Source organism: Hippocampus bargibanti, linkage group LG10, assembly GCF_051943395.1.
Source record: "Hippocampus bargibanti isolate YZ-2025 linkage group LG10, ASM5194339v1, whole genome shotgun sequence".
Lineage (NCBI taxonomy): Eukaryota > Metazoa > Chordata > Actinopteri > Syngnathiformes > Syngnathidae > Hippocampus > Hippocampus bargibanti.
This window is the reverse complement of record NC_142743.1, coordinates 8,716,093-8,741,597: the sequence shown is the minus strand read 5'-3', so window position 1 is coordinate 8,741,597 and position 25,505 is coordinate 8,716,093. Positions and strand designations below refer to the sequence as shown.

Here is a 25,505-nt window from a genome sequence, read left to right as displayed (position 1 = left end):
GACTTTCTGAAAATGCCCAATTCACAGCTCAATTTTTTGCAGATTTTGGACACTTTGAGTCATTTTTATTGGTGTTTTGCATTTGAATAAAAATATCATACTGTGTGTTTTGGGTATTTTAGATGTCAGTTAAGATGTCAGTTAAGAAACAAAAAAGTGACGTCGGTGGTCCTTTAAGGAATTAACTGGCATGTAACAATAAAAAAATGTACTAAAAACCAGGGATATTCTGGTGAGTCACATTGTACTTATTTTGAACAGCACTGTAAATCAATATGTATGTATTGTAAAGTGTCTTTGAGAGTTTTGAAAGGTGCTTATAAATGAAATGTATTATTATTTGGACAACCACCCCCATTTCAAGCTCAGATAACTCCAGACCCAAATAATTTAGGAATTAACTGTTTTCCTGATGAAAAAAGAGAGTCTAATGTTTCTTACACTGCATTTCTGCACTATAAGGCGCATCTAAAAGAAAATATTTTTTCAAAAGGTGACCATGCGCCTCATAATCCGGTGTGCCTCATGTATGGAAAACATTTTTAAATATGTCCTTCAATGAAGGTGCCCCTTATAATGCGGTGCACCTTTTGTATGGAAAAGGTTTTTAAATGCCATTCGTTGAAGGTGTGCCTTAACTTCCAGAAAATATGAATATTTTTTCTGATGAAAGAAGAGAGTCGAAGGTTTTTTACGCTACATTGAATATTCATTTAGTCCTAAAACTAGATATGCTGTGGGTCCTGCAATTTGAGTGAAAATGACAACAACCCTGGCATCGTAGTGGACACATTTTTTGACAGTGAATGAGTTAATCGCGGTATCTCCTCTCATAAAATGGCTAATTAAGTAATGTTCAGCTTTCTATTTTCAAGAGATCATCGCAGATTAACACTTCAATCACGCAGGATTCTGATCGTGCACAAAGTCATCATAAAAACTGATAACGTTGCCGGGGAGCCTTCACAGTGTAGTATTCATTCAAAATGGCTAATTAGCGCTAATGATGTAAGCCTCTTCAGTGGGGAGCACACAACATCATGCTGCCATGTCAAGACAATTGTATAATGAGTTTGCATCTAAATGGGTCACTTCTGCAGCTATTTACAACACGAATTTGATCTATAAAATGATGCATCATGTGTCTAAAATAGGATTAAGAGCAAAACTGTGCAGAATTTGTGCAAACAGGAAAAGTGGAAGACGAGTGCGTGCGTGCAAAAGAAAGTGTTACTAATGTGCGAAACAAGGCTTATGATGAGTTTGCATCCATAAATTCCACTCAGTATGCAAATGTCACGCTGAGATGGACAAAGATTATTTGGGCACACCTCAAAATTGATGGATTAAACGATAGGGGGTTGTTGGTACACACATGATAGCGATTTGTCTGTTTCAAGTGGTGTTTCAGAGTTTTGAATGTGGGCAGTCAACCCACATAACGAAAAGTGTTGGTTTCCTGCCTTTGATGACCTTGTTGGCGTGTACCCTACTGAAAGAAGACATTATGGACAGCTCTAGGTTTGGAGGGAAACGATATACAGAAAGGCATGCTTGGATGAGTATGAATTTAAAATTGACAACATTGAGGATGATAATTGTAGCCAGGTCCAACATTCAGACCCTTCGATGCTTTATAGCAGCACATTTTCACTCCCCATGACATGCTGCACCAACACCTTTGTCCACATAGTCTATTTTCAAACCTCTGTAAACTCTTTGGCATCCATTTTCAATCTCATATGAGCGCACAGGTAATGCATTAAAAAAAAAAGACTCATAAAAAGCCTCGTTCATCCAGACCTTTGGCTGTTACTGGATTCCATTTCGCGGTGGGATTATTGCTTGTATTGCCTGGCAACAAATGAATGAAGGCATGTAAATCACCACAGCCATTCTAGAATTGTAGATGACACTGTACCTTGAAGTTCCAAAGCACCAAAAGTCATTGTGAGTGTGAATGGTTGTTTGTCAAGATAGAACCCGTCATTGGCCAGCCCCAGGATTTACCCTGTCAAAAATTTTCTTTTGAAAAGCATCGGAATGGAAGTTCAGACATCCAAAATGACAGAACAGATTTGTGGGAGAACTTCAAGGTACCACTTGTATGATGCGAGTGTCAGGAACAACTTACTTGATTCAGGTTTGGCTTTTGACACATCTTGCGTGTCAAGAGGGAGGGTGTGCGAGGCGTCCTTGCGCTCAGACGGGCCCGCGGCTCGCGGCACGGTGGCCGACAGCAGCAGAGGCCTCTGGTTGTGGTACTTGAGGCGGTATGTTTCTGTCATGCAATTGTCCACGTTGAAGTATGTGGTGAGAGAAACCTCCCGAGTATGCGGCGCCTGCTCCGCTCGGTAACCCGCCGCCAGTCTGTCGTCACTCTCGCATGACGACGGCGTGCTCCTCTCCGGGTCCGAGCCCGACTTGGAACTGGCGTCCGAGAAGGTCCGCAAGCCGGAAATTTCGGGCTTCCTGTGAAGAGGGCTGTCCTGGAAGGGTTCTTCCAGCATCCTGGGGCGGAACACGGCGTCGCTCGTTTCACTCAGATGAGGGGAGATTCGCTGGCCGGGTCGAAGGTGAGGCGATGCTGTACCCGAGGTGCCCAGTTGGCGCTGAGGCTCGGCGGCGGCATTGCCCACGGGGTGGCGGTATGCCAGGGGGGCGTGAGGACAATGTGGCTCGGAGGCAGTCACATCGCTGGAGCGATAAGAGTCTCTGTCCTCGGGCTCGGAGAGGGCGAGGTCGTCTGAGCTGTTCCACTCGGAGCTGCTGGTCTTGGTGACATGCCTCGAGGCCGCGCACTCCCCCGCGTGGGCTCGACCGCTTGTCAGCTCGTGCTGCTCACTCTGCCTGTTATCTGCAGCCACACACTCTCGCTCGCAAGGTTTTCTGCAAGTACTGGACGTGTACTTAGATTTGCGCCTGCACCACAGTCAAAAACAATGACATCACTGTACCAATTAAGACAGAATATTGTGAGAATCCACAAAGACAACTCAGTCCTTTTCAAATTCTCTGGTTGAAAAATTGCCTTTCAGGGTGCACATATTGTCTCTTGGTCTCGCTATTTTAGATGAAAAGCTGCCATTTCAATCAAGCCGATTATTTTTTAATCAATCAAAAAATGGAATGTCACACCACTAAACAAAATGTCACACAAAAGATAGAATGATTGCCCACTGTGTATGTTTTGGTGACTCTTTTTAATTCATCTTTTAAACTGGTCGACTTCATTCCGTTGAAAAAAAAAAAAAACCTTTAACAAACTGTGCGAACAAGGATTTTGATTGTCTTTGCTCATCCCTCGTGTATGAATTCAGATTATGAAATCAATTTTATTACAAAACATATTCAAGGATGAGCATGTGTGTTTCTTGGCAGCTATTGGCCTGGCATGCCTCATACAGTGTTTTCAGACATTTTCTTGCAAGTGACGTGAGGTCATCTCTCTGTCAACATAATCATTAGTTTCCGATGGGAAATTTTCTATAATGCGATTTTTTTTGTATTTATGTGTAAGGTCAATGAAAGCTCAAATTTGGACACTCTCCACCACACATTTTTCACATATTTTGTATTAGACAAGGTCTTTGACAAATTCAGTCCTCATTTATGACTATGACCTGGATGATAAACCATCTAAACAAACCACAGTTTATGAGGCTGTAATATGCTAATAAAATTACCTTGAACCTGGACTGCACTTGAGATGTGAATGTGAAACCTGTTGATGGTTCTTTCCCTGAGGTTTGCCCTGATGTTTGCCTGCAATGGAGACGAGACAATGCATCATATTTACAAGCAGAATGGACTTTAACGTGATTGAACTGCTGAACTTCATAAAACAGCAAAGTATCTTCCCCCACCGAGACGCACATGCACATTGACTGAAATTTATATTTATACGGACAGCTAGCTAGTAACCTCAATAGACACTAGCTAGCGAGAGAGATGGACAGATATTATGTCTGTATCTATCTATCTACAAATCTATCTACGCATCTTCCGTTTCTTCCAATTTATCTACCTACCTATCGATCTACCTTCCTATCTAACGATCTATGTATTTATCTTCTTATCCTGTGACTGTAAAGTGTCCTTGAATTTTGAAAGGCACTTAGAAATAAAATGATTTATTATTATTATTTACGTATCTTTCTATTTACTTACCTATCTATCTATCTACACTACCTACATATCTATCTACCTATCTACATAGCTATCGACGTACGTATCTATTCATCCATCCATTTATCATATTTCCATCCAGATGAAGAAATAGATAAATAGATAGATGGGCAGGCTCAATCATAGCACATGACAAAATAGACACAAGGTGGCAGCATCGGCAATGTGACAGTCTCACAACACTCAGCACACAGCTGGATGCGAAAATCAGCAACGGCCATGTGGCATGCATGACAGTGAATTCCAAGCCCTATTAAAAATAGATGTGTTATTTTATTCCCCCTCCCTGGCTGTTGCCCGGCAGAGGTCCCTGCCAAGATAAAAGCTATTGCTCGGCGTCACCGAATAGCAGCAGGAACGATATATTTGTGATGGTGCAAGCAGCCGTGTCCAGCTGTGCTTTCTGCGTGAGCTCTGTGGGATTATCATCAGATTAAAGGCTGCTGGGTGAGGAGGTTGGAGAAAGGCAGTCCAAGATAAAATGGCAACCCCTGGCATTCGCTGCATTTTCATTAACACAGACTGTCATTGGAAGTGCAAGATATTACTTCACGACTATGTTCTTCTGCACATCAAAAAATCCCTCATACGACAGGAGTCAAACGCTGCTAACTGAACACGCATGTATTTCCACTTTATTGGCACTAAAGTGTTTTATGGTGCCAGGAAACGATGAGTATGCCTTAAAATAAATAATTGGAACATACCATTGTGTGACGGTGAGGGCATTACGCTGGATTTTGCATCGCTTGCCTTTGGACGAAGCTGGCTGAAAGTAAAAAGCACAATTGACAATAAATCTCAACATGTTTTCAATAATTTGACAGTACAGGTAGCACCCAAAATAATGGGTGTAATAAAGTCAAAGACTCAAAAGTTCAAAATATAGACTTAAGATAGGAGAGATTTAGCATCACAATATGATGTCATTCAAAATATGATGAATGACTTGTTGGCAAGGAATGTATTGTGGTAATGGGCTGCTATTATAGGTAGATGTGTGTCCATTACATTTTATGTAACAAAAAAATTAAAGAACTGCTTTTGCAGAACAATGAATCTTTGTCGCCGCAAGTGAAGAAAGTGATGCTATTTTTAGCCTATGCTGAGATCAATTAGCGTTCTAAAAACAAGATTTCAGTGTGATGCAAAAATAAAACTGCTTTCTCCAAACAATAAAATTCACAGGCTCGAACAGAGACACAACAAGGGAGTCAAATTGATGGAAAACGTGTGTCATAAAGCCTTTGGGAAGACTACCAAAAACACGATCAATTAATTATGTAGTATGATCTTATTTGAATCAATTCATGATTACAGACGCTCCCCAACTTACGAACATTCGAGTGACAAAAGACGATACATGCGGACATTGTGGGTACAGTATGTCGAAAAATGTTCGGACAGAGATGCTGTAAATTAGATTTTGTATTGTGCTGCTTTTTCCGGCCAAGCTCGCTTGCGATTGGCTGCATAGAGTATGTGGGTGGGGAGGAAATCCCTCTTCCCAGTTGATGCTCCAGGAGGACGCGATGCATAACAAAAAGTAATAGCTGCTTGCACGCAATTACTGAATTATGTTCCACCAGCTTCAGTAATGGCTTACTGAAAACCCAAGGATATATGTCATCATGCTACAATACGTGTGAACTTATTTTATGACTGTTAGAGCGTCTGTGTTTTATACGTGCCTATTCAGTGTTTGATTTAAAGGACAACCAACACCATTTTTTTGTTTCCAAACTGACATCAGAAAATCGTTTTATAGCATCTAAAATACCCAAAACACGCAAACTGATATTTTTAGTCAAATGAAAAACACCAATAAAAATGACTTAAAGTCTCCCAAAACTACTTCAAAATGATCTGAGAAAGTTTCAGTTTCAGAAGGTCCCGCCCCTTTGTTCGTGACGTCACGCCAAGACCAGTGACGTGCGGTCAGTGGAGGCAGGTGAGGCAGTGCCTCACCTGTCATCATGGAAAGCTGTCATGGAAATATCAAATGAAAAAATAAATTAAACAGTTAGATGTATTTAGTGATTTGTACTTTAAAGTTCTTGTCCATTTAACTTCACCGTTTTAGGATTTTTTTCAAAATCGCTGAATTTACCGTATACACCAAATATGGTGAGGCGGTGACGTCATTGATGACGTCAGTGCCTCACCAGCCATGAACCTCACCGCACGTCACTGGCCAAGACGTCTTGCCTTGCTGGAGAATCAAAACAATGGCTTCAGATTTGGAGAATATGCTTTCTTGTTACTCATCCAGTTATGAATACGATTCAACTAGTTCTGAAGAGGAAAGCATACCTGTTTGCAATTGATTAAAGAAATAATTCTGTGTCATTTTGAGGCATCAGAAAATGCACAACATGGTGTCAAAGCTCCGTTGGAAATGGGCTGATTTGTCTGCTGGGAATTTGTGTCAACTAGAATCAAATCGTAGTCTTGGTGCAACACACGATTCACCATCGCGTTATTTATGTTTTCCTTCTAAATTCGCCATCAACATGGATCAACACGAAGTTTTCAGACCAAACAAAGTATGCAAAATGCATTGTGTGTCGCTTTCTCGGTCAGGGGCGTACCCTCCGAGTTCCGTGCGAGTCTTAAAACGTAAAATATAGCTATATGCGGTGGAATCTTTGTAAAATACGCTGAAAGAAGTCATTTGAAGTGATTTAACAAATTATGGACACAACTTGTCCGGAGGCGTCGGTAGTCCATTAAACATACATTCATACAAAAAAATAACACTGAAGCAACTTACGACCAAATTCACCTGACGAACGACCGCTCGGAACGTATCTCGTTCGTAAGGTGGAGAGCGTCTGTACATGCCAAAACAGCATCAACGTTGCGAATTCAACATCTTGTGGATGTGCTGGTCGATCATTTGGCTCAGATTGCAAAGCAACTTTGTAGCTCACAGGATAGATTTGAAAGAGTTGCTAGAAAGTTTTTCCAAAGATAAGGGCCGACCGATTATTTCTTACCCGTGAAAGTGGGATTCCGTTGTGAACCTCTGCTCTTTGAGTACAACGCCGTCGACGCCTGGGGAGTCAGGATTCGTGGATCCGCTGCTGAGGCGGTCACTGCTCTCATACCCTGACTCGGTTCTCTGGATGGTCCAGGTGTCACTGCGCAGTAGCGTCTTGGCGCCCCCCGGCAGCCTGCCGCCACCCCTCTGCTGCGTGGCCCTGCTGTCCGATTCCACCGAGCTGTGGCTCTCAGTCTCGTGACGTTGCTCGTCCTCATAAATGGTCATCAAACACTTCTGCTTGCGATCCTCCCTGGTCCGCGCGTACTCGCGCTCACGTTCCCTACTTTGCTCGGCGTGGGCTCGTTCTGTTTTGCCGCGTCGAGGGCTGTCATGCTGCTGTTGACGACGCTGCTCAAGTTCGTTGAGTACAGTGTCCACATTGAGTACCTCACGAACGGGTCTCCAGGTGGATTTGCACTTATTCCGACTTCCACCGTTCCCCCCGTTTTCCCACTGATCCTGGGAGATGTCCTGATCGGAACGACTGGGCGAGTGATGGCTTTTGCTGCCGTGCCCTACGGCTTGTGTCGGTCGGAACTGCCCACGTGCCTCCCGACATGGTCTCCCCGTATGACTAGCTGACTTCTCATTGCGGGCATAGTTTTTATACTTTTGCTCCCTTGGTCCATTCTCAGGGGGAGACGTGGATCTTGTGTGGGTCATATCTGCAGAACAAATTGATGATCATTGTTTTTATTTTGTCATTGGGGACATACAGGTTTTATGCCATTTTCCCAGAATTTAAAACACCGCCCAGGCATGCTTTTGTCAATATATTAACGGACAACATGACGTCTCCGGACAAGTTGTGTCCATAATTTGTAAAATCGCTTCAAATGACTTCTACTGAATTTTACAGAGATTCCACTGCATATAGCTATATTTTACGTTTTAAGACTTGCGCTGAATATTCCGGAAGTCTTGTTTTTGAGTTGGTGACGAGTCCTCACCCTACGTCACTGAAGGAACGCCCCTAACCGAGAAAGGACATACCTTTCATCACCTCAATACATTTCGTGGTACTTTGTTTGGTCTGAAAACTTTGTGTTGATCGGTGGCGAAATTAGAAGGAAAACACATAAATAACACGATGGTGAATCGTTGTGTGTTGCGCCAAGACTTCTACAGTGTATTTGATGTTCGCTTACAAAAAGTCCCAGGAGACAATTGACACGGAGCTTTGTCACCCTCTTGTGCCTTTTTTTGGGCACTGTGAGTACTAAATAATTTGTCACTACATTTCTCTCCAGATGCATCAAAATGACCGGAATACATTCTTTAATCGATTATAAACATGTATGCTTTCCTCTTCAGAATTATTTGAATCATATTCATAACTGGATTAGTAACAAGAAGCATCTTTTCCGAATCTGAAGCCATTGTTTTGATTCTCCACCAAGGCAAGACGTCTTGGGGTGACACCACGAACAAGGGGGCGGGACCTTCTGAAACTGGCCACTTCCGGGTTCAACTTGAAGTAGTTTTTGGATACTTTAAGTCGTTTTTATTAGTGTTTTGCATTTGACTAAAAATATCATACTGTGTGTTTTGGGTATTTTAGATGCTATAAAACGTTTTGCTGATGTCAGTTAGGAAAGAAAAAAGTGATGTCGGTTGTCCTATAAGTACCATTGCTGTACCGTTTAACCCCTTGAACGTATCTGTTTTGAAAATAAATGGGACAAATTGTTTTTGTTTTGCATTATTTTTTTGCATTATTGAGATTTTGAGCAAAATATAAAACTAACAATATGAAATGTATGAATAAAATTTAAACAATAAAAGGTACCATTTTTTTTAAACTTATTCATTGCCAGACGTGCAAAAATGTGTCCACTCCAGTGCCAGGATTTTTGTCATTTTCAAGCAAATTCCAGAATACAGAATATTGAGTTTTAGGACTAAATAAACATTCAATAAAGCATAAAAATGTTAAACTATCTTTTTTTTCATCAGAAAAATAAAGTTCATTTCTACCTTATTTGGTTCTGGAGTAATATGAAGTGCAAGTGGGGGCGGCTGTACAAAAGGCAAATACTGCCCCCTAGAAGGGAAACATCATTGCCAGAGGTCTAACCAGCACTTTATTGGCACCCCCCTCGCACGAAAAACCAAAACTCAAACAAATTCAGGAATGGCGCTCTACGTCATATTTCCAATGCCATGCCTGAATAAATTCAAGCATGGCAGTGAAAAACATGAATATCAAAACCAACAGTATCTATCATATAACACATATTGCCAAACATTGTGAGCTAACAATACATTAAATCAAAACAAATTTTGGGAATGGCGCTCCACGTCATATTTTCAATTCCCGACTAAATTCGGAAATGGCAGTGAATGAGTTAAGCGAAAGAAAAGAGCGACATGAATCATTCACAGAGTGAAATATGCAGAGCCTACCAAGGACAGTATCTTACTATACTATTTGTCACCAAACAATACAGATTTAGTAAGTGATGTAATTGTGACAGGATCTGTTTTTTTTACCTCCAAGCTGCCATCATGCTTTGCTTTTTTTGTACTCTATGCCAAACTGGGTGAACCATGACTAATGAAACCTGACACGTACGAACAGAAATTAAATATCGATAAAAAAATAATAATAACATTCACAGTTGCCAGAATGATTCACAAAAGACTTCATTGGGGAGAAGTACACTATGTTCCGTTTTTGAATTTTCTTTCATTGACCTCATTGGCTACAACACTAATTTTGCCGTGTAGCTTTTGGGTTTGTTGTGTTGTATCTTAGCTAAGTCGTGGGTGAAGTAACTCTGTGTTGGGCTGCATTGATTTAAATCGGCTCAGCTATTATATCACAATAGAGTCAAAATGTTTTTCGACATTGATGGCTCACAATGATTTTACCTTTGACTATTTCTACACAGGCATTTAAAATGCAACTTTTCCATAACGCCTGCTCCTTGAATGTTGTCATCATACCAAACCATATCAAATCGTGCTGTACCTCTGGGTTGTGAGGTGTCTATTCTTGTGTTTGCACGGTCCTTTTTTGTAGTTTCACCGACCCTCTGAAAATTTTCCATAAACGCTTCCTGGAACCTGTTTTGACTGTCGAGGGGATTTTTCACTAAGGAGAGAAAAAAAGGCAGATAAATGATCGGCTCACCAGCCCACTTAATGATATTAATGTCTCTACTCTGAACATGTTCTAGTTACCCCGCTGAGTGTGTTTGCATGCATATATTGGTCAAATGACCAACAGAGCTCGTAACTTGCTGTTCCCCAAAAAAGGTTCATCCAACTGTGCTGTTGATCCAATATTTCGCCTTGACATACGACAACAAGAGCAGTTTGGCAGACATACAGTATTTGGTACATTTCCTTCAAAAAGAGGCTTTAAGATGTATATGGTCTGTCAACCAAACATAAAAAGGGATTTGTTTTTTACATTACATACTGAACTATGATTTTAGGCATAGCAACCCATCCATTTTCCGTACCGCTTATTCCTCATTAGGGTCGCGGGGGTTGCTTCGGGCACGAGGCGGGGGACACCCTGAATTGGTTGCCAGCCAATCATAGGGCACACAAAGATGTACAACAGTCACTCTCACACTCACACCTAAGGACAATTTGGAGTGTTCAATCTGCCTGCCATGCATGTTTTTGGAATGTGGGAGGAAACCGGAGGACCCGGAGAAAACCCACGCGGGCCCGGGGAGAACATGCAAACTCCTCACAGGGAGGCCGGAGCGGGACGCGAACCAGCGACCACTGCATTGTGAAGCTGTGTGCTAACCACTCGACTACCGGGCCGCCTAGGCATAGCAACACGCCTCGAATAAACATTTGTTTAATGTCCAAAATGTTTTCTCTGCATAAAGCAGAGAATTAGTGAGCATCTGGTGCACGTGGACATACTGTAGATTAAGTGAGCCATAAACGTAAGCCTGAAATATTTTCTCCCATTGCTAAATCAAAGCAGCACACAATAACACACACTCAACTCCTTCCTTTGTACTGTACTGTGCAGAATAATTGCATAATTCAGAAGCCCCATTAGTAAAGTGAAAAATGCAAGAACATCATTAACTCAACTAAATGTACTGACACTTTACCCAATGGTCCGGTGGTGTTTTTTTTGTCTCCCCTTTGCAGCATTAACGACAACCAAGTAGACTATCAATACTCAAGTGCTAATGTATTACCCTAGTCAGCAAGCTTGATAATATGACTGCCAACTACAATCACAACGCTGTATTTGTTCAGCTCTGTATTAGATATTATTAGTTTTTTGTAGGTATAATAAACCATTTCAGACAATTTAGGAAAGTATTCAGCACATACTGTGTAAACGATATATAAAAAAAAAGCCTCTGACTTACACATAGTCTCATTAAAACAGGACTCCAGGCCCAGCCAGTCAAAGCGCCCGGATGCCGCACTAAAGCAAAACAATCCATGGGAACTGGCGGAACTCCATCGTCAAAACAAACGAGTGGTAAAATAAAGCGTGGCCAAACATGTGAAATGTCCATGCAGCGGGCTAAGAAGAGTGAGAGCGCATGAGTAGCACGGTGCAGGGCCACAGGGATTAGGCAGGAAGGCGTGGGTGGTAATCTGCGTGCAACAGAGGCATCATCCTCATGTCAAGTTCAAACCAGCACACATTAACTCAAATCCTGAGTAGTCACAACACCCATTTCTAAGGTCCAATCAGCATTTTCTTCTCGTGATGAGGATTCCGCCGATGCTTTCAAATCATTATTTGACGAGAATTCATTTGGCTAGAATTCATTAGAAGTCCCTCTGCCCACCGGACCCTCACTGTTGACAACATCTCATTTTCATTCATCCATTAGAATGCCTCAGGGATTGGCCGCGAGGGGGGCAAAAAATAATAACCATAATTATTTTGATTGATATTGAAATCAAGATGAATGAAAACACTTATTTATTGAATATGAATATTCATTTGTTGAACTACCTGTACTACCACTTCATTCTTGAAATCTTTTCTTTTTGTCAAGTACAAAATGCCCTTGTGCATATTATGCAGAATTCAGCCTGCATTGCATTTTCATTGCGCTGCAGCCCCTCCTTCGCTAGGTTCCATCTTTACATGCATTAAACTATGAATAAGCACCTCCTATGTCTCTTCATGCTATTTTATTTTTATCTCATGTGATTGTTCTATTATTATTTTCACAAATCTTGAGATTGACTACGTGCACCTGGGACCTTGGGTATAAACGCCATGCTATATCATGCAGAGATGTGTTAATACAACAATAAAAATTACTTTTACCCTTGAAAACTCAACTTTAAATAAATAAATGATAAATTAGTAATGGAAATAAAATAAGAATAAACAAAAAAATATATACAGTATACACTATACAGTATCAACATTGGCTGTTGGTGCTGTGACCATGTTGGCCTCTTGAGGGCAGTGTGGTACCATTCATGCGTGGAGTCAACCGACAATTAAAGTGAGAAAACAAGAATACAATCAAGTTGTGGTGGAGCGCTATTGCTATAACTTATTTTTCAGATTGATGGGAATATGTGCCTTTGAGTATTGTTATATTCCTTATTTGTATATGTTCCTACAGCGTTTGTGTGCCCAGAAGTCGATGCTATTTTGCTGTTCGCATGTCAATGGGATTTTACATTGACTTTAGCTGTTTGGTGTAACCAATTCAGTTTCGCAGTGAAGTCCAACTGGGGTGTTGTTAACTTATTCACGAATTTATTCTGGAATTAAAAATATGACGTAAAGCACCATTCCCTAATTTGTTCGGGTGTTATTATTTCTTGCTTGGGTGCTGATAAAGCGCTGGCCATGGCCTCTGGCAATGTGTTTTTCTTTTCCACAAGGGACATTATTCCCCCTTTTTTCCATGCTGGAGCTTTGTTCCAGCTTCAGCTGTTGTTAAAGCGCTATATAAACCAATAGGTATGTACTCCATTGTATTTTGGACAACCACCCTCATTTCAAGCTCAGATAACTCCAGATCCATAAAATTTAGGAATGAACTCTTTTCTTCTGATGAAAGAAGAGAGTCTATAATTTCTAATGCTGTGTTTAATGTTTATGTACATAGTCCTAAAACTCAATATTCTGTGGGTCCTGGAATTCGAGTGACAATAACAAAAACCCAGGCACTGGAGTGGACACATTTTAGCTCATTTCTGCCAGTGAATGAGTTAAACAGTCTAAAGCCCGCTCAGAGGGAGGACAGAATCACAGAAGCTTGCTACTTTGACAACATTGGAAACTTGCAAGTTTCCACATTTCCATTTTCGTGAGAGTCTTTTTTGATATTCTTTTGTGACAATATTGACACCTATTAGTGTATCTGATCATTTCCGGATATGCAAGGTATTTATTTGAGGGGAGGCATTTATTTGTTGAAAAGTACACTGAACCCATGATCTAACTGAACTTTTTTCACTAAAATAATTTGATAATAATTTGTAAAGTGTGGTAGTAACATCCTTACCTGTCATTTCGCCATTGACTTTATCTTTGTATCGAGGACACATTGTGGTCTGTCTTGGCGCATCCTCGTTAGACACTGGCGTTCCCTCGGGATTAGTATAAAACAGAAGAAGTGGCTGAAAATGTCCCCTGACGCATTTAGAAGCCACATCCTTCCATTTAGAGCCAATCTGGGAATAAAAAACATTTGGCTTTAAGAGCAATTAACTCACTCAGTGATGATGGATAGTGGAGTCCCTCACCTCTTTTACAGTGGCATCATCAAAAAACATCCATTTAGATGACTTGGTGTGATAGGCGAAGGCTGAATAGTGTTTGCTGGAGAAACAAATCATTCCCACCAGATGGAGTTCGCTCCGCTTGGCGTTTTCATCAGTGACACGGTTGAAAAGCTAAACAAAGAGAAACGTTATTTCCATAAACTCACTTTGAGGAAGATGGCAGGTCGCCAGCCAATTGGAGTGCATATATCTAGAGTACAAACAAGTAGTCAAACTCATTTCACACTTCTAGACAACATCGTGGTAGGTTGTTATTTGGATTGGGTTTGAGTGGTTTTGAAATTCATTTCTAATTAACAGAGGAATAGGAAAAACCACTGTGACCTCACTTGCATTTCTTTCTCTGTGTACCGAACAGAATAAACAACTCAAAAACTCCTTTAAGTCAGACTTGGTTTGCCGATATATTTTATAACAACTTACACCACACAAATTCAAGCGCGGCCCGAGTGAACGGATGACATCGTCCGTCAGATCCGATTGCTCTGCATCCCAAACGAATCCGATGGTTACAATCTCCGGACAGTTCATGAGCACCCGACGGATCTTGATGCTTTGACCACAGTTCCTCTGAAAAAGATTGTCAAAATAAGTGTGAGAGGATTCAAAAAAATCTACAAAAGATATATGGTGTTACCTCAACATTCAAACAGCAAAATCAGTTGTACGAATCGGAACTTAGCGATAATTTCTAGGACAAAATGCCTAAATTGCGCATGGCAGTCTTCAGTATACCTTACGAAAAACTAACTCAACGTCACAGTAATTGTATGAGCTTTTTTTTTTCCTGAGTCAAATGCATCAACAATCAAAATTTTCGCCATTTCGAATAAAATGAAAATAGGTAGATTCATTTCCATGACATGAATTTTTAATCGGACAGGAATGGAATGAATTCTACCAAACTCCTTTTTTGGGTATCGACCAAATTCCCCCTAAAAATGGAAGTCAGCATCAGTCAAAACTCAGTTTGAACTTTGACATTCACTGAAATGCATGAAAAAGTAAGACCTCTAAACTATAAAGTTTTTGGATAGTTGAAAAACTTGTGGGAGATAATCACAATAGCTTACCAAGTTAGCTTCTTGTTCTTTTTATAAGTCCAAAGCTAAAAAATCTTAGCTTGATAACAAGAGAAATGACAACAAAGCCAAAATCTATCACTCACACCAGCACAATAATAGCAGTTTCTCTGAAAAAAAAAGTAATTTTTCCTCCACTAAAACAACAGAAGAGGGCACCTGCAGCAGCAACAAATACAGATGAGACAGAAAACAGAGGCTAAGCCCTTCCTGCTATTTATATCCTAACACCAGTCTGGCACGATTTCCTTCCTTTAAGTGCACAGAGAACAGCATGTCCTCTCAAAAGTTCATTCATTCATGGCGACGTGAAATGTTATAAGAAGAGCTGGAAGTGAATAAAAAGTCATTGATGCCATTTGTTTGCAAAAGCAATTGGAAGTTGAAAATGATGAGGATGAAAATGAGGATGGTAAATAACATACGGGGCAGCTACGCAGGTCGCCCGTGTTGTTCGCCGCCTGCAGCAATTCTCCAAACATGTCTGATCTGAGACGCTCGGTCTTTACCGTTGCGCGGTCCACCTGTTGGCTGTGCATAAACGGAAGGGTACATTAGAATCATGTTCTTTCAGTCATTTTAAAGATTATACTAAAGATAATATTGAGGTGTGGGATGTTGGCTGTACTTGGTGAAAGAAAGTCAAGTCCCCACCATAGAGCAGTGGTTGAAACATAGTGTACCAACTCTGTGAAAGGGTGGGGGTCTGACGACGCACCGCAACAGCGACACACAAACTGCAACAGAAAACACGAATATGCATTTTCATTCATACATTTTACAGTATTCTGAGCAGGCGTAAGGCAAGTGGGCACGTTGCATAGGCGGCGTACTTGCTCATAAAGCATCATGGCAAATTTCTGATGGGTGATGCAGGACTTGGAGCTGCAAGAGTCGGTGGCCGTGTCTGAGACGATGTGCAGATGAATGCGCTCCAGGATATTCTCCTGAGATGATAAATTAATGCAAACAGAGTTGAATTTAACATAATTACATAATTCTGGACTGTGCTCTCTATGATGTCCCTGCTGACCTTCTTTCTTTTCTTTGCATCTATGTCTTTTTTAATTATTAATTATGGTTGATCCCACGCAGAAAACAGAAATTTTATCGAAATACTAACACATAGCTAAGATGTTTATTTTTATCTGTCATCATTTATGTGTACAGTAGTTTACTTAATGAGAGAATGTAAGTTTAAAGTAGAGGAGTTGTTATGGAATATAGTCTACTTCTTGTAAGTGGTTGATCAAGTGACTTAGTACTGTATATGATTTTAGAATAGGAGCTATAGCTAAGAGTCAACATACGAAGCACTCGGCAGCGTCATCCATGAGGCCGAGTTGGAAGCGTTGTTCGTCTTTGAAGGTTTCGGCGAGGGCATTACGCAGGCTGTCAGATGGCAGCACACGCTCACGACTCTGCTGGAACTGACAGAATATGCTCTGGAACCAAACAAAGAAGAAAAAGGTATTCATTCATTAAAATTAAATACATGAATTAAAAAATGATGATGAAAAGTAACTATGACATACCTTCAATGCGCAGAAAATGCAGGAATCACCCAGACAAAAATGCCCTGAGAGGTGCCTCAGACTTCTTCTAAAAATGTCCAGCTGCCAAAGGACCTGTGAAGCATGGACATCACATTAAATTTCACAGAAAAATACTTAGCAGTTCATAAGATTATTATTATTATTATTATTAAAATACCTAACTGTTGTGTTTGATAAATGTTTAAATGTACAACATCTATATATTTTGGAAAGAAATAACTCACTTTCAATCACTGGCCCGAGTGTACAATATGCTATGTGGCCTTCACGCTCAGCTACTACTGACTATAAATTGAGATATGCGTGAAGGTGGGGGGGGAGTATTTTTGTTAAAAACGAGACACGTTATCTGAGGTTATGAATAAATGAAACAACACGTTCTATTTTGTACTTATGGTGAATGAAAGTAAGGAAAGAAGACCCGAATTGAGGAACAAATAGCTAGCGAGCACGTATCTTCCTGTGCTACAGCCTACGTGGCTCGCTTCAAACCAGCTAAGCTAAAGCTAACGCTAAAAACACACTACTTTGTAGTTTACATGACAAAAGAGTGTGTGATAAGTGTTCACCTGAACAGCACTATTCAAGAAGCAACTATTCTGCCCAGGTTCGTTCAGAAGGCCTTTGGTGAGAGCGAGAGACAACATGCTGCCCGGCTGGTAAGACTTCTTCAGGCCTCCTCCTCCTCCTCCTCCTCCTCCTCCAGGCTTCTTAAACATCTTCACCCATGCCATTGAGTTAGACCCTGCAGCTGGAAAAGCACAAGCGGACCTCTTTTAAAGACGCTTCCAGGTAAGAAATGTTGCCATTGTGTTATGTGGGTTGAATTGTATTAATCGTCACTGTTTTAGTGTGTTGCTGTCTAGAGCTATAGATATGTGTTTTTAGCAGCAGTCACCAACCTTCAACACAAGTTCCATAAGTGAGAGCATTTCATCGTACAATTCACAAAACAATGAAAACATCAGAAACACGTAACCTATAAATTGGCACAGTTAGGCAGAATCATCCCAAGCGGGGAGCAAGTGTGTGAATTTTTAAAAATCAGTGTTTCTTTAGCGAAATCCAACAATTTACAACACTTCATATTGGTTCATAATTGGTGAATACAACAGATCTTCTAGAACCGCCTTTTCATTATTATTATTATTATTATTATTCATAATAATAATCTTTTCCTTTCGGCTTTTCCCTTCAGGGGGTCGCCACAGTGTCCTCCATCTAACCCTGTTTTGTGCATCCTCTTCTCTCACACCAGCTACCTTCATGTTTAATATCCATAAACCTCCTCTTAGGCCTTCTTTTCGGTCTCTTGCCAGGCAGTTCAAGGCTCAGTATTAGTATTAATATTATTAATAATAATCATCATCATCACTGCATGACACCATAACAGTGGTTGGGGACTAATGTCATTAGCACAGTTTATTATTATTATTATTATTATTATTATTATTATTATTATTATTATTATTATTTTACATCACTGCATGGCACCATAAGCAGAAGTGGATATAAATTCATGTTGGACATGGTTTATTTCATGACATCACTAATCCAAATGACTGAATTGGACACATGCCAAGTGAATTATCACATCCTCTACCTTCTCCCGGCTGTGGGGGGGACTTGCTGCCGTTGGACATGCTGGGATGTGGGAGCTGGTTGGTCTTTGGCTCCATCCATCTCATCACCACGCTCCTGTCGAGCGCTTGGTTGAAAACATTCTCTGCCTCAGCCACAGGACATCTTCATACATGTGCCTCTGCACATTGAAAGGCGATGGGTCTGAAAGTTATAGCAGCCATTAGATACAAAGGCAAACATAGAAATGGACAAACTACTGTCCGCCAGCTATACCTGAATCCTCAACAATCTCACTGCATTAAAACTGAAATACTTCAGACTCTTATTGAACATCAGATAGTTTCACAGAACATTAAACAATGAGGTATGGCAGAGAGGGAAGATGGCAGATAGCACAAAAAACAGAGTGTTGATTGTTATGCAATAATAAAAAACAAATCTCTTTGGTCACATCTGCAGAATGCCAGTACATGGACTCATCAGAACAGTGATGTTGAGCAAAACTGAAGGGGTCGACAAACGTGGAAAACTGTGCTACATGAATTAAAGGATGGTGCCAGAAAAAAAATGTCTGGCAAACTAAGTGTAGGACATTTGATGGACTCATCTACTGACACCTACAAACATGGGGACATGGACCGTTGGATCAAGTAAAACAAGTAAGTCAAATTTATTTTTTCATGAAATATAGAGTAATGTACTATTTATCCCACCTTCTTAAAGAATTATTTTTCTGCATAGTTTCCCGCTTTCATCATTAAGATAATACACTTTTACCTACTACGCCCATGCCTGATATGCTCAGAAATCACTTCACCCTTTCCAACAAATGAAGTGTATAAATTCAAGAACAGCTGATCATTAAAGCAAATGATATTTATCAGTCTAGACTACAAATGAAGCCATTCCCAAAGATTTAGGACCCCAGTGAACCAGGGTGAGAGTCATTATCCATTAAAAAACATTTAAAAAAACAGATAACAGGAGTGAACCTTCCCCAGAGCACCCAGCCAACAGAAACGACCACAAGAGCATAGGGATGACACAAAGGAAACTAGGAGAAAATTTGAAAGAACTGTTGGCCTCAGTTGCCTCAGTTAAGGTCTAAAGAGCATTCATAGCAGAGATCCAAGGCTCGGTCATCTTATTTTTGTACACACACAAAAAAAAACACAAAAACACTATGGTCAAACGTCTTGTTACGTGTGGTGTAAATAAAACACAACCTTTCAGAAAAATACCACCAAACCAACAGTCAATCGTTGCGGCGGTAGTGTGATTGTTGGACATGGATGACCTTCAGACCTAATCATTAAGTCGACAAATTCTGAAAGAGAATGTGATCGACCTCTGGCACACATGCAGAAAGAACACAATTCAATTCACAACAATCCAAAACACACCAACAAATTAACTTCTAAATGACCTCCTCTTAGGCCTTCCTTTCGGTCTCTTGCCAGGCAGTTCAAGGCTCAGTATTAGTATTAATATTATTAATAATAATAATCATCATCATCATCACTGCATGACACCATATTATTATTATTATTATTATTATTATTATTATTTATTTATTTATTTATTATTTATTTATTTATTTATTTATTTTATTTTCTGCATTCGCCTGCTTTGGGATCCCAACCATTCCACTACGTTCCGACGAGTCAGCTGCCTTCACTCTCGCTTGGAACATGACAGCTACGGATGACTCGGATACAGGATGTTCTTTTCTCTTCAAATATCTATCCAATGACACTTGCTCTCACTCCCACAGCCACATCACTTGATTTCACAGCCTCCTTAATCTTTAATATCGTACTGATCGTAGATTTCGCCATGCTGTATTCTATTCCCTCGCCAGATCAGACACTTGCACACCTCCTTCATATTTTGCGATTATTTCTTTCTTAAATGCAATAGTTGTACGCAATACTTTTCTTTTTTCACTTTTAGCAGCACTTACTTTCTTTGGAGGCAAGATTAGAGGCTAAAACTCTTCGTACACCTAGTATATTACACGCTAGAGCAAAACGCAGCACGTCCGCAAGCGACAACAGTTGGTCACGGAGAGAGCGATACACCCGTACGCCGCTCAGCACCCCACCCTCGCGTACGCACTCACGCGTCGTATTGCCGTTCGAACACCGATTGTTGTTCGAACTACGAAGCAAGAATTTCTCTAATATTTTGTTCGGACTCCGATTTGTTGGAACTGTGAGACGTTCGAAAACCGAGGTTCCACTGTATTTCTATATTCCTAATGGACAGAGGTGGCGGTGCCAGACCTCTGCTCTGATCTGTTTCTCCATATCATCCAAGTACAGATTTTCCACGATGGGTGAAACGAGTGAGCCCATAGCACAACAATAAATTTGTTTGTAAAACTTTTCCCTAAATTGAAAATATGTAATATTGAGGCACATTTCTAATAATTGGCAGATGTGCAGTCATGTTAATGTGGTGATGCTACAGCTAATGGGGCAATCAGAGCAGGGCATTGAACATTAGAGGTAATTAGACAGAACAAAAGAAGTAATCAGATTAACTTCAGGGAGTAGTCCACTCCTCCCCCAACTTTAGGGGAGGGACCTATCAGAGCAGAGGTCTGGCACCGCCATCTCAGTCCATTTGGGATACTGTATATATGAGGCCTGAGTTACCAGCATATCTTTAGTTCACTGTCGAAGCTCTTCGGATGAGGAGCGAAACGTCCGACACCTTTAAAGGACAACCGACGTCTCCGGACAAGTTGTGTCCATAATTTGTAAAATGACTTCAAATGACTTCTACTGAGCGTATTTTAATAAAATTCCACCGCATATAGCTATATTTTACGTTTTAAGACTTGCGCTGAATATTCAGGAAGTCTTGTTTTTGAGTTGGTGACGAGTCCGTCCGTGACGTCACTAAAGGAACGCCCCCTGACCGAAAAGAAGACACATTGTAGCAGTCCTTCCATCACGTCAATGTATTTTGCTGTATTGTTTGTTCTGAAAACCTTGTGTTGCACCCAAAAGCCGCCAAAAGAGGGTGTCCAAGCTCCATATAAGAAATTTATCAGCCTGTGGAAACGGAGGTGGCCACAGGAGGTCGCCATTTTGTGCCTCTTTTCTGGTGATCGTTTCTCCCCAATGTTGCCTCAAAAATGGCATGGAATAAATTCTTTAATCGATTGCGAACATGTATGCTTTCCTCTTCAGAACTATTTTAATCATATTCATAACTGGAGGTATAACAAGAAAGCACATTCTCCGAATCTGAAGCCATTGTTTTGATTCTCAAGCAATGCAAGATGTCTTGGCGTGACGTCACGAACTGGGGGCGGGACTTTCTGAAAATGCCCAATTTGCAGCGCAATTTTTTTGCAGATTTTGGACACTTTAAGTCATTTTTATTGGTGTTTTGCATTTGAATAAAAATATCATACTGCATGTTTTGGCTATTTTAGATGCTATAAAACGTTTTTCTGATGTCAGTTAAGAAACAAAAAAGTGACGTCGGTTGTCCCTTAAAGAAGTACAGATGACGACTGAAGAAACCTTTTCATCGATGGACCACTCCTCTATGACTGAAAGCCAACACAGACATTAAAAATAAAGGAGTTTTTGGAGTGACTTGGTCAAAGTCCGGACTTGAATCCCAATTCCAACCGACACAATTGATGGTTTTACACATTAAGATGGGGAAACTATGCCAAATACATTTTTACTGAATTGTAGGTGACATAAATTGGCAAGTCAGTACTACTTTTGTCTAAATTAAGCCCTTCAACTTTGTTCAATGTCGTTGACAATTTTTCCATAGATCATTCATCGAGAATCACTCAGTCGGTGGCGGTGGCAAAAATTTTCACTGGAATATTAATATTTTATGAACATGATGAATTATCACTTTGATGGAATCACGAAGGGGAGCTCCCAACTATCATAATAAAGAACTGTTCTATTCGAGATGGTATTCTTGACTTGTGGCACTGCGATGGAATAAATGCAAATGTGATGAATGAATACAATATTACCAAAACGCATCGAAATGAAGAATGCAAATGTTATCATCTACAATTAATTTAAAAAATTGAATAAATGATAAAAATAATAGTACATTCAATTTATAAGTGCCTTTCAAAAATCAAATAAACATAAGACAGAAAATAAAATCTAAAATATATGTAAAATTAAGTCATTCATTGCCATTCACAAATTTATTCAGGAATTGAAAATATGACGTAGAGCGCCATTCCTGGATTTATTCGGGCTTTGTAATATAAATAAATAAATGCAAATAATAATAGATAGGCAGACAACAGAGAGCGAGTGAGAAAACTGATAGGAAACAGTGAAATTTGGACTCGTTTCAACTTTCTTTATATTGAGAATGTAGACTGCAAGGTTAAAATATCCCATCAATCAGGCTCCCATCAATAGGCCGCACAAGCCATCTGTACACTTGAAAAAAGCTATCAACCCAGCTAAACAGAACACAATTGATGAGGAACTAGGTAAAATTATTGCAAAGAAAGCATGGCAACTTCACTCAGATATTGTCAAAAGCAACCTGGATTCGTCATCCATTGATGATTTCAAGGCTAGCCATGGATAGTTCGAGAACTTTAAGCGTCATACAGGGATGCATAGTGTCATTCGTCATGGTGAGGCAGCCAGTTCTGACGATAAAGCTGCCAGAGCTTACAAGGAATCATTCCTCAAGATGGCCACTCCACAAGGACCATCACAAAGGTAAATAAAACGACTTTATTATATAGTACAGTTTATTTCTTTAATTACAATACCATAGCACATTTATTATACATAAAATAAGGTATATTTTGTGTAGTTTTAAGGCTTAGAAAATTAGAAAGTAGAACATTATGTTGTATGGGGACCTGTTAGTCTTATTTTTATGGTTTCCTATGGGAAATTAATGTGTGGGTTGCACACTTTTTGCCTTACACACTCTGTCTGGGAACCAATTAAGTTTGTAAGCCAATGTATCACTGTATTGCATTGTATTTTGGACAGCCACATTCATCACACACATCAAACTCATAACTCTCCATATAATTGAGGAATGAACTCTTTTATTCTGATGAAAGAAGAGAGTCTAAGGTTTCTAGCGCTGTATTGAATGTTGATGTAGTCCTAAAACTCAATATTCTGTGGGTTTTGGAATTTGAGTGAAAATGACAAAAACCCTGGCACTGGAGTGGACAGATCTTTTTTTCACATGTGGCAGTGAATTAGTTAATTTTGAAATTTAAAACAGGGCAAAACTAAATGTGAAAATTCTGATTGTCATGATTTTAAATTCGGCATGCAAATTGAACCCATAATTAACATGCTATCTCCGCATCTCAATTAAACGAATAGTCACTGTTTTCATTATGTATGTCCAATGACTCCATAATTAAAGTCACCCTTGAGCACCAGGCCCCCCAACCCCCTCCACATGTTTTTGTACGGTGCACTCCGTGACACCATGTGATGTCGTTAAAGGGAAAGGGAGATTGGGGGGACTATAAGGGGGGGGGGGGCTGGGGGCAATGTTTACACAAGTATGACATAACAACCTTGCTTCGCCTTCCCCGCTATATATATTTGCGTTGAAATCATGCATGCCGCTCATGTGTGTGCGTTCAAAACAAACTGCAGCTTTGCAGCAGAGTGCAGCCGCATGGCAAAACAAACACACACACAAACGTGCCGCAACTTGCACGGCAGCAAAACAAGAGACATGCACACTTACCTTTCAAACGAAAATGGCAATGAGCGACCTCCAAAGTGGGTTACCGGTGCAACAAATCCAATCGGTTGTTATTCTTTTTTTATTTCTTTTTTTCTCCTTTTTTACGCCAAATCCTGTGAATCTAGCGCCGGGCTAAGAGCACGTCGGGCGCCTGCTGCAGATACGTGCAGTGCTCTCTGTCATAGTGCACCATTGGCAATCCCTCCGACACGCAGGGCTGCAGTCTCAAACCTCTGCTTGGTGCCCGGGACACTCTAATTTCGCTTAAAATCTCCCTCCCCCCTCATACCCATCACTTCCTCCCCTTCTCTCTCTCCCCGCCTCAGTATGTGAGTGATAAACGAGGCCAGTGATGGTTTGTGGCCAGAGTGTCCGACGCGGATTAGTGATGTTTGGAGACTTGGGAGGTCAAACTCCGCCCCTAGTGTAGCCTCAAGTGCTCTGCCTCGATGTGGCAGTGAAACCCCCCTACCCTGTATGGCATGGCAAAATATCTCACTGTGTGTATGTGTGTGTAAGAGCAGGAGGAGGAGAAGGAAGAGGAAGGTCAGACTTGCAACTTGTCATGATGATGATGAGAGAAGACATCACATGACTGCACCCATTTCATAATCATGCAGCAGTGTGGGGACTAAGCCCTCTCTCCACATGCCTGCGCTTTGTGAAAGGAAGGCTCAAATGCCAGGTAACGTGACGCTATATTTAGAATGTTGCAAGTCAAATAGCACGCTTGACTCACCCCCCCCCCCCCTCGCCGCCGATTCCGTTAAATATCTCACATTCACTCTACATTTAATAAAATAAGTGTTATTGTTGAATTCATCCATCCTTTTTTTCGATATCGCGTGTTCCCAATTTGGGTTTAGGATTAGATGGAGGAGAACTCACAGGCTCGTCTGATTGTTGCAGTGGATAGAGTTTAAAAATAAAAAGACTTCTCAAAGTATTTTACATTTATGGTTATTCATTGTAGTAAACATTGAAGATACCCAGCAGCCACAGTTTATCTGAACATTCATGTGTACAGGACTGAAATTTTCCATGTATAAGGCGCACCCCAAATGTATGGTGTATTTTCAAACTTTTTACTTATATAAGGCGCACCTGACTATAAGGCGCATGTGAAATGAATGGACAAAGTTTTCCAAATATAGTATATAAATGTACAAAAGTTTTCCAAATATAAGGCACACCATATTATGAGGCTGGGGTTATTTGACCATTTGTCCTCTGTTATGTTGGTTTGAAGTTCCTTTCCCCATTTCGCTTTTATGTACAGAGTTGAGCATGTTTATTTTTAACTCATTCACTGCCAGACCATGTGCAAAAATGTGTCCACTCCAGTGCCATGGTTTTAGTTATTGTCACTTGAATTCCAGGACCCACAGAATGTTGAGTTTTATGACTACATAAACATTCAATGCAGCGTAAGAAACCTTAGTCTCTTCTTTCATCAGAGAAAAAATAATGAATTCCTAAATTATGTGGGTCTGGGGTTATCTGAGCTTGAAATGGGCGCGGCTGTAGAAAATACAATACATACATATTGGT

The 25,505-nt window shown here is 40.5% G+C and overlaps 1 protein-coding gene across 2 annotated transcripts; it reads right to left on the bottom strand.

The window, feature by feature from the left end:
- Nucleotides 1-337: 337 nt before the first annotated feature.
- Nucleotides 338-24,267, bottom strand: usp53b (ubiquitin specific peptidase 53b). Of its 2 annotated transcripts, XM_089006664.1 has the most exons (17): nt 23,955-24,266; nt 18,232-18,413; nt 17,198-17,379; nt 16,608-16,700; nt 16,383-16,517; nt 15,906-16,019; nt 15,727-15,809; nt 15,498-15,603; nt 14,414-14,560; nt 13,952-14,101; nt 13,711-13,879; nt 10,209-10,331; nt 7,188-7,899; nt 4,896-4,957; nt 3,687-3,765; nt 2,135-2,922; nt 338-1,854 (listed from the first exon to the last, which is right to left on the bottom strand). In XM_089006664.1, exons 2-17 carry the CDS (start codon nt 18,314-18,316, stop codon nt 1,778-1,780), a joined length of 3,105 nt encoding a protein of 1,034 aa, XP_088862790.1. In that variant the 5' UTR covers nt 18,317-18,413; nt 23,955-24,266; the 3' UTR covers nt 338-1,777. The 2 variants fall into 2 exon arrangements, with proteins under 2 accessions (XP_088862790.1, XP_088862791.1); XM_089006665.1 differs by lacking the exon at nt 10,209-10,331 and having other exon boundaries at nt 23,955-24,267.
- Nucleotides 24,268-25,505: the final 1,238 nt, after the last annotated feature.

Excerpts from the sequence above, each read along its gene's own strand:
- usp53b (XM_089006664.1), bottom strand. The coding sequence starts at position 18,316 with ATGAGATGGATGGAGCCAAAGACCAACCAGCTCCCACATCCCAGCATG. Across the intron at positions 16,020-16,382 it reads ATGACGCTGCCGAGTGCTTC|GAGAATATCCTGGAGCGCAT; the intron begins GTATGTTGACTC and ends TTATCATCTCAG. Across the intron at positions 15,604-15,726 it reads GTTTCAACCACTGCTCTATG|CCAACAGGTGGACCGCGCAA; the intron begins GTGGGGACTTGA and ends GTTTATGCACAG.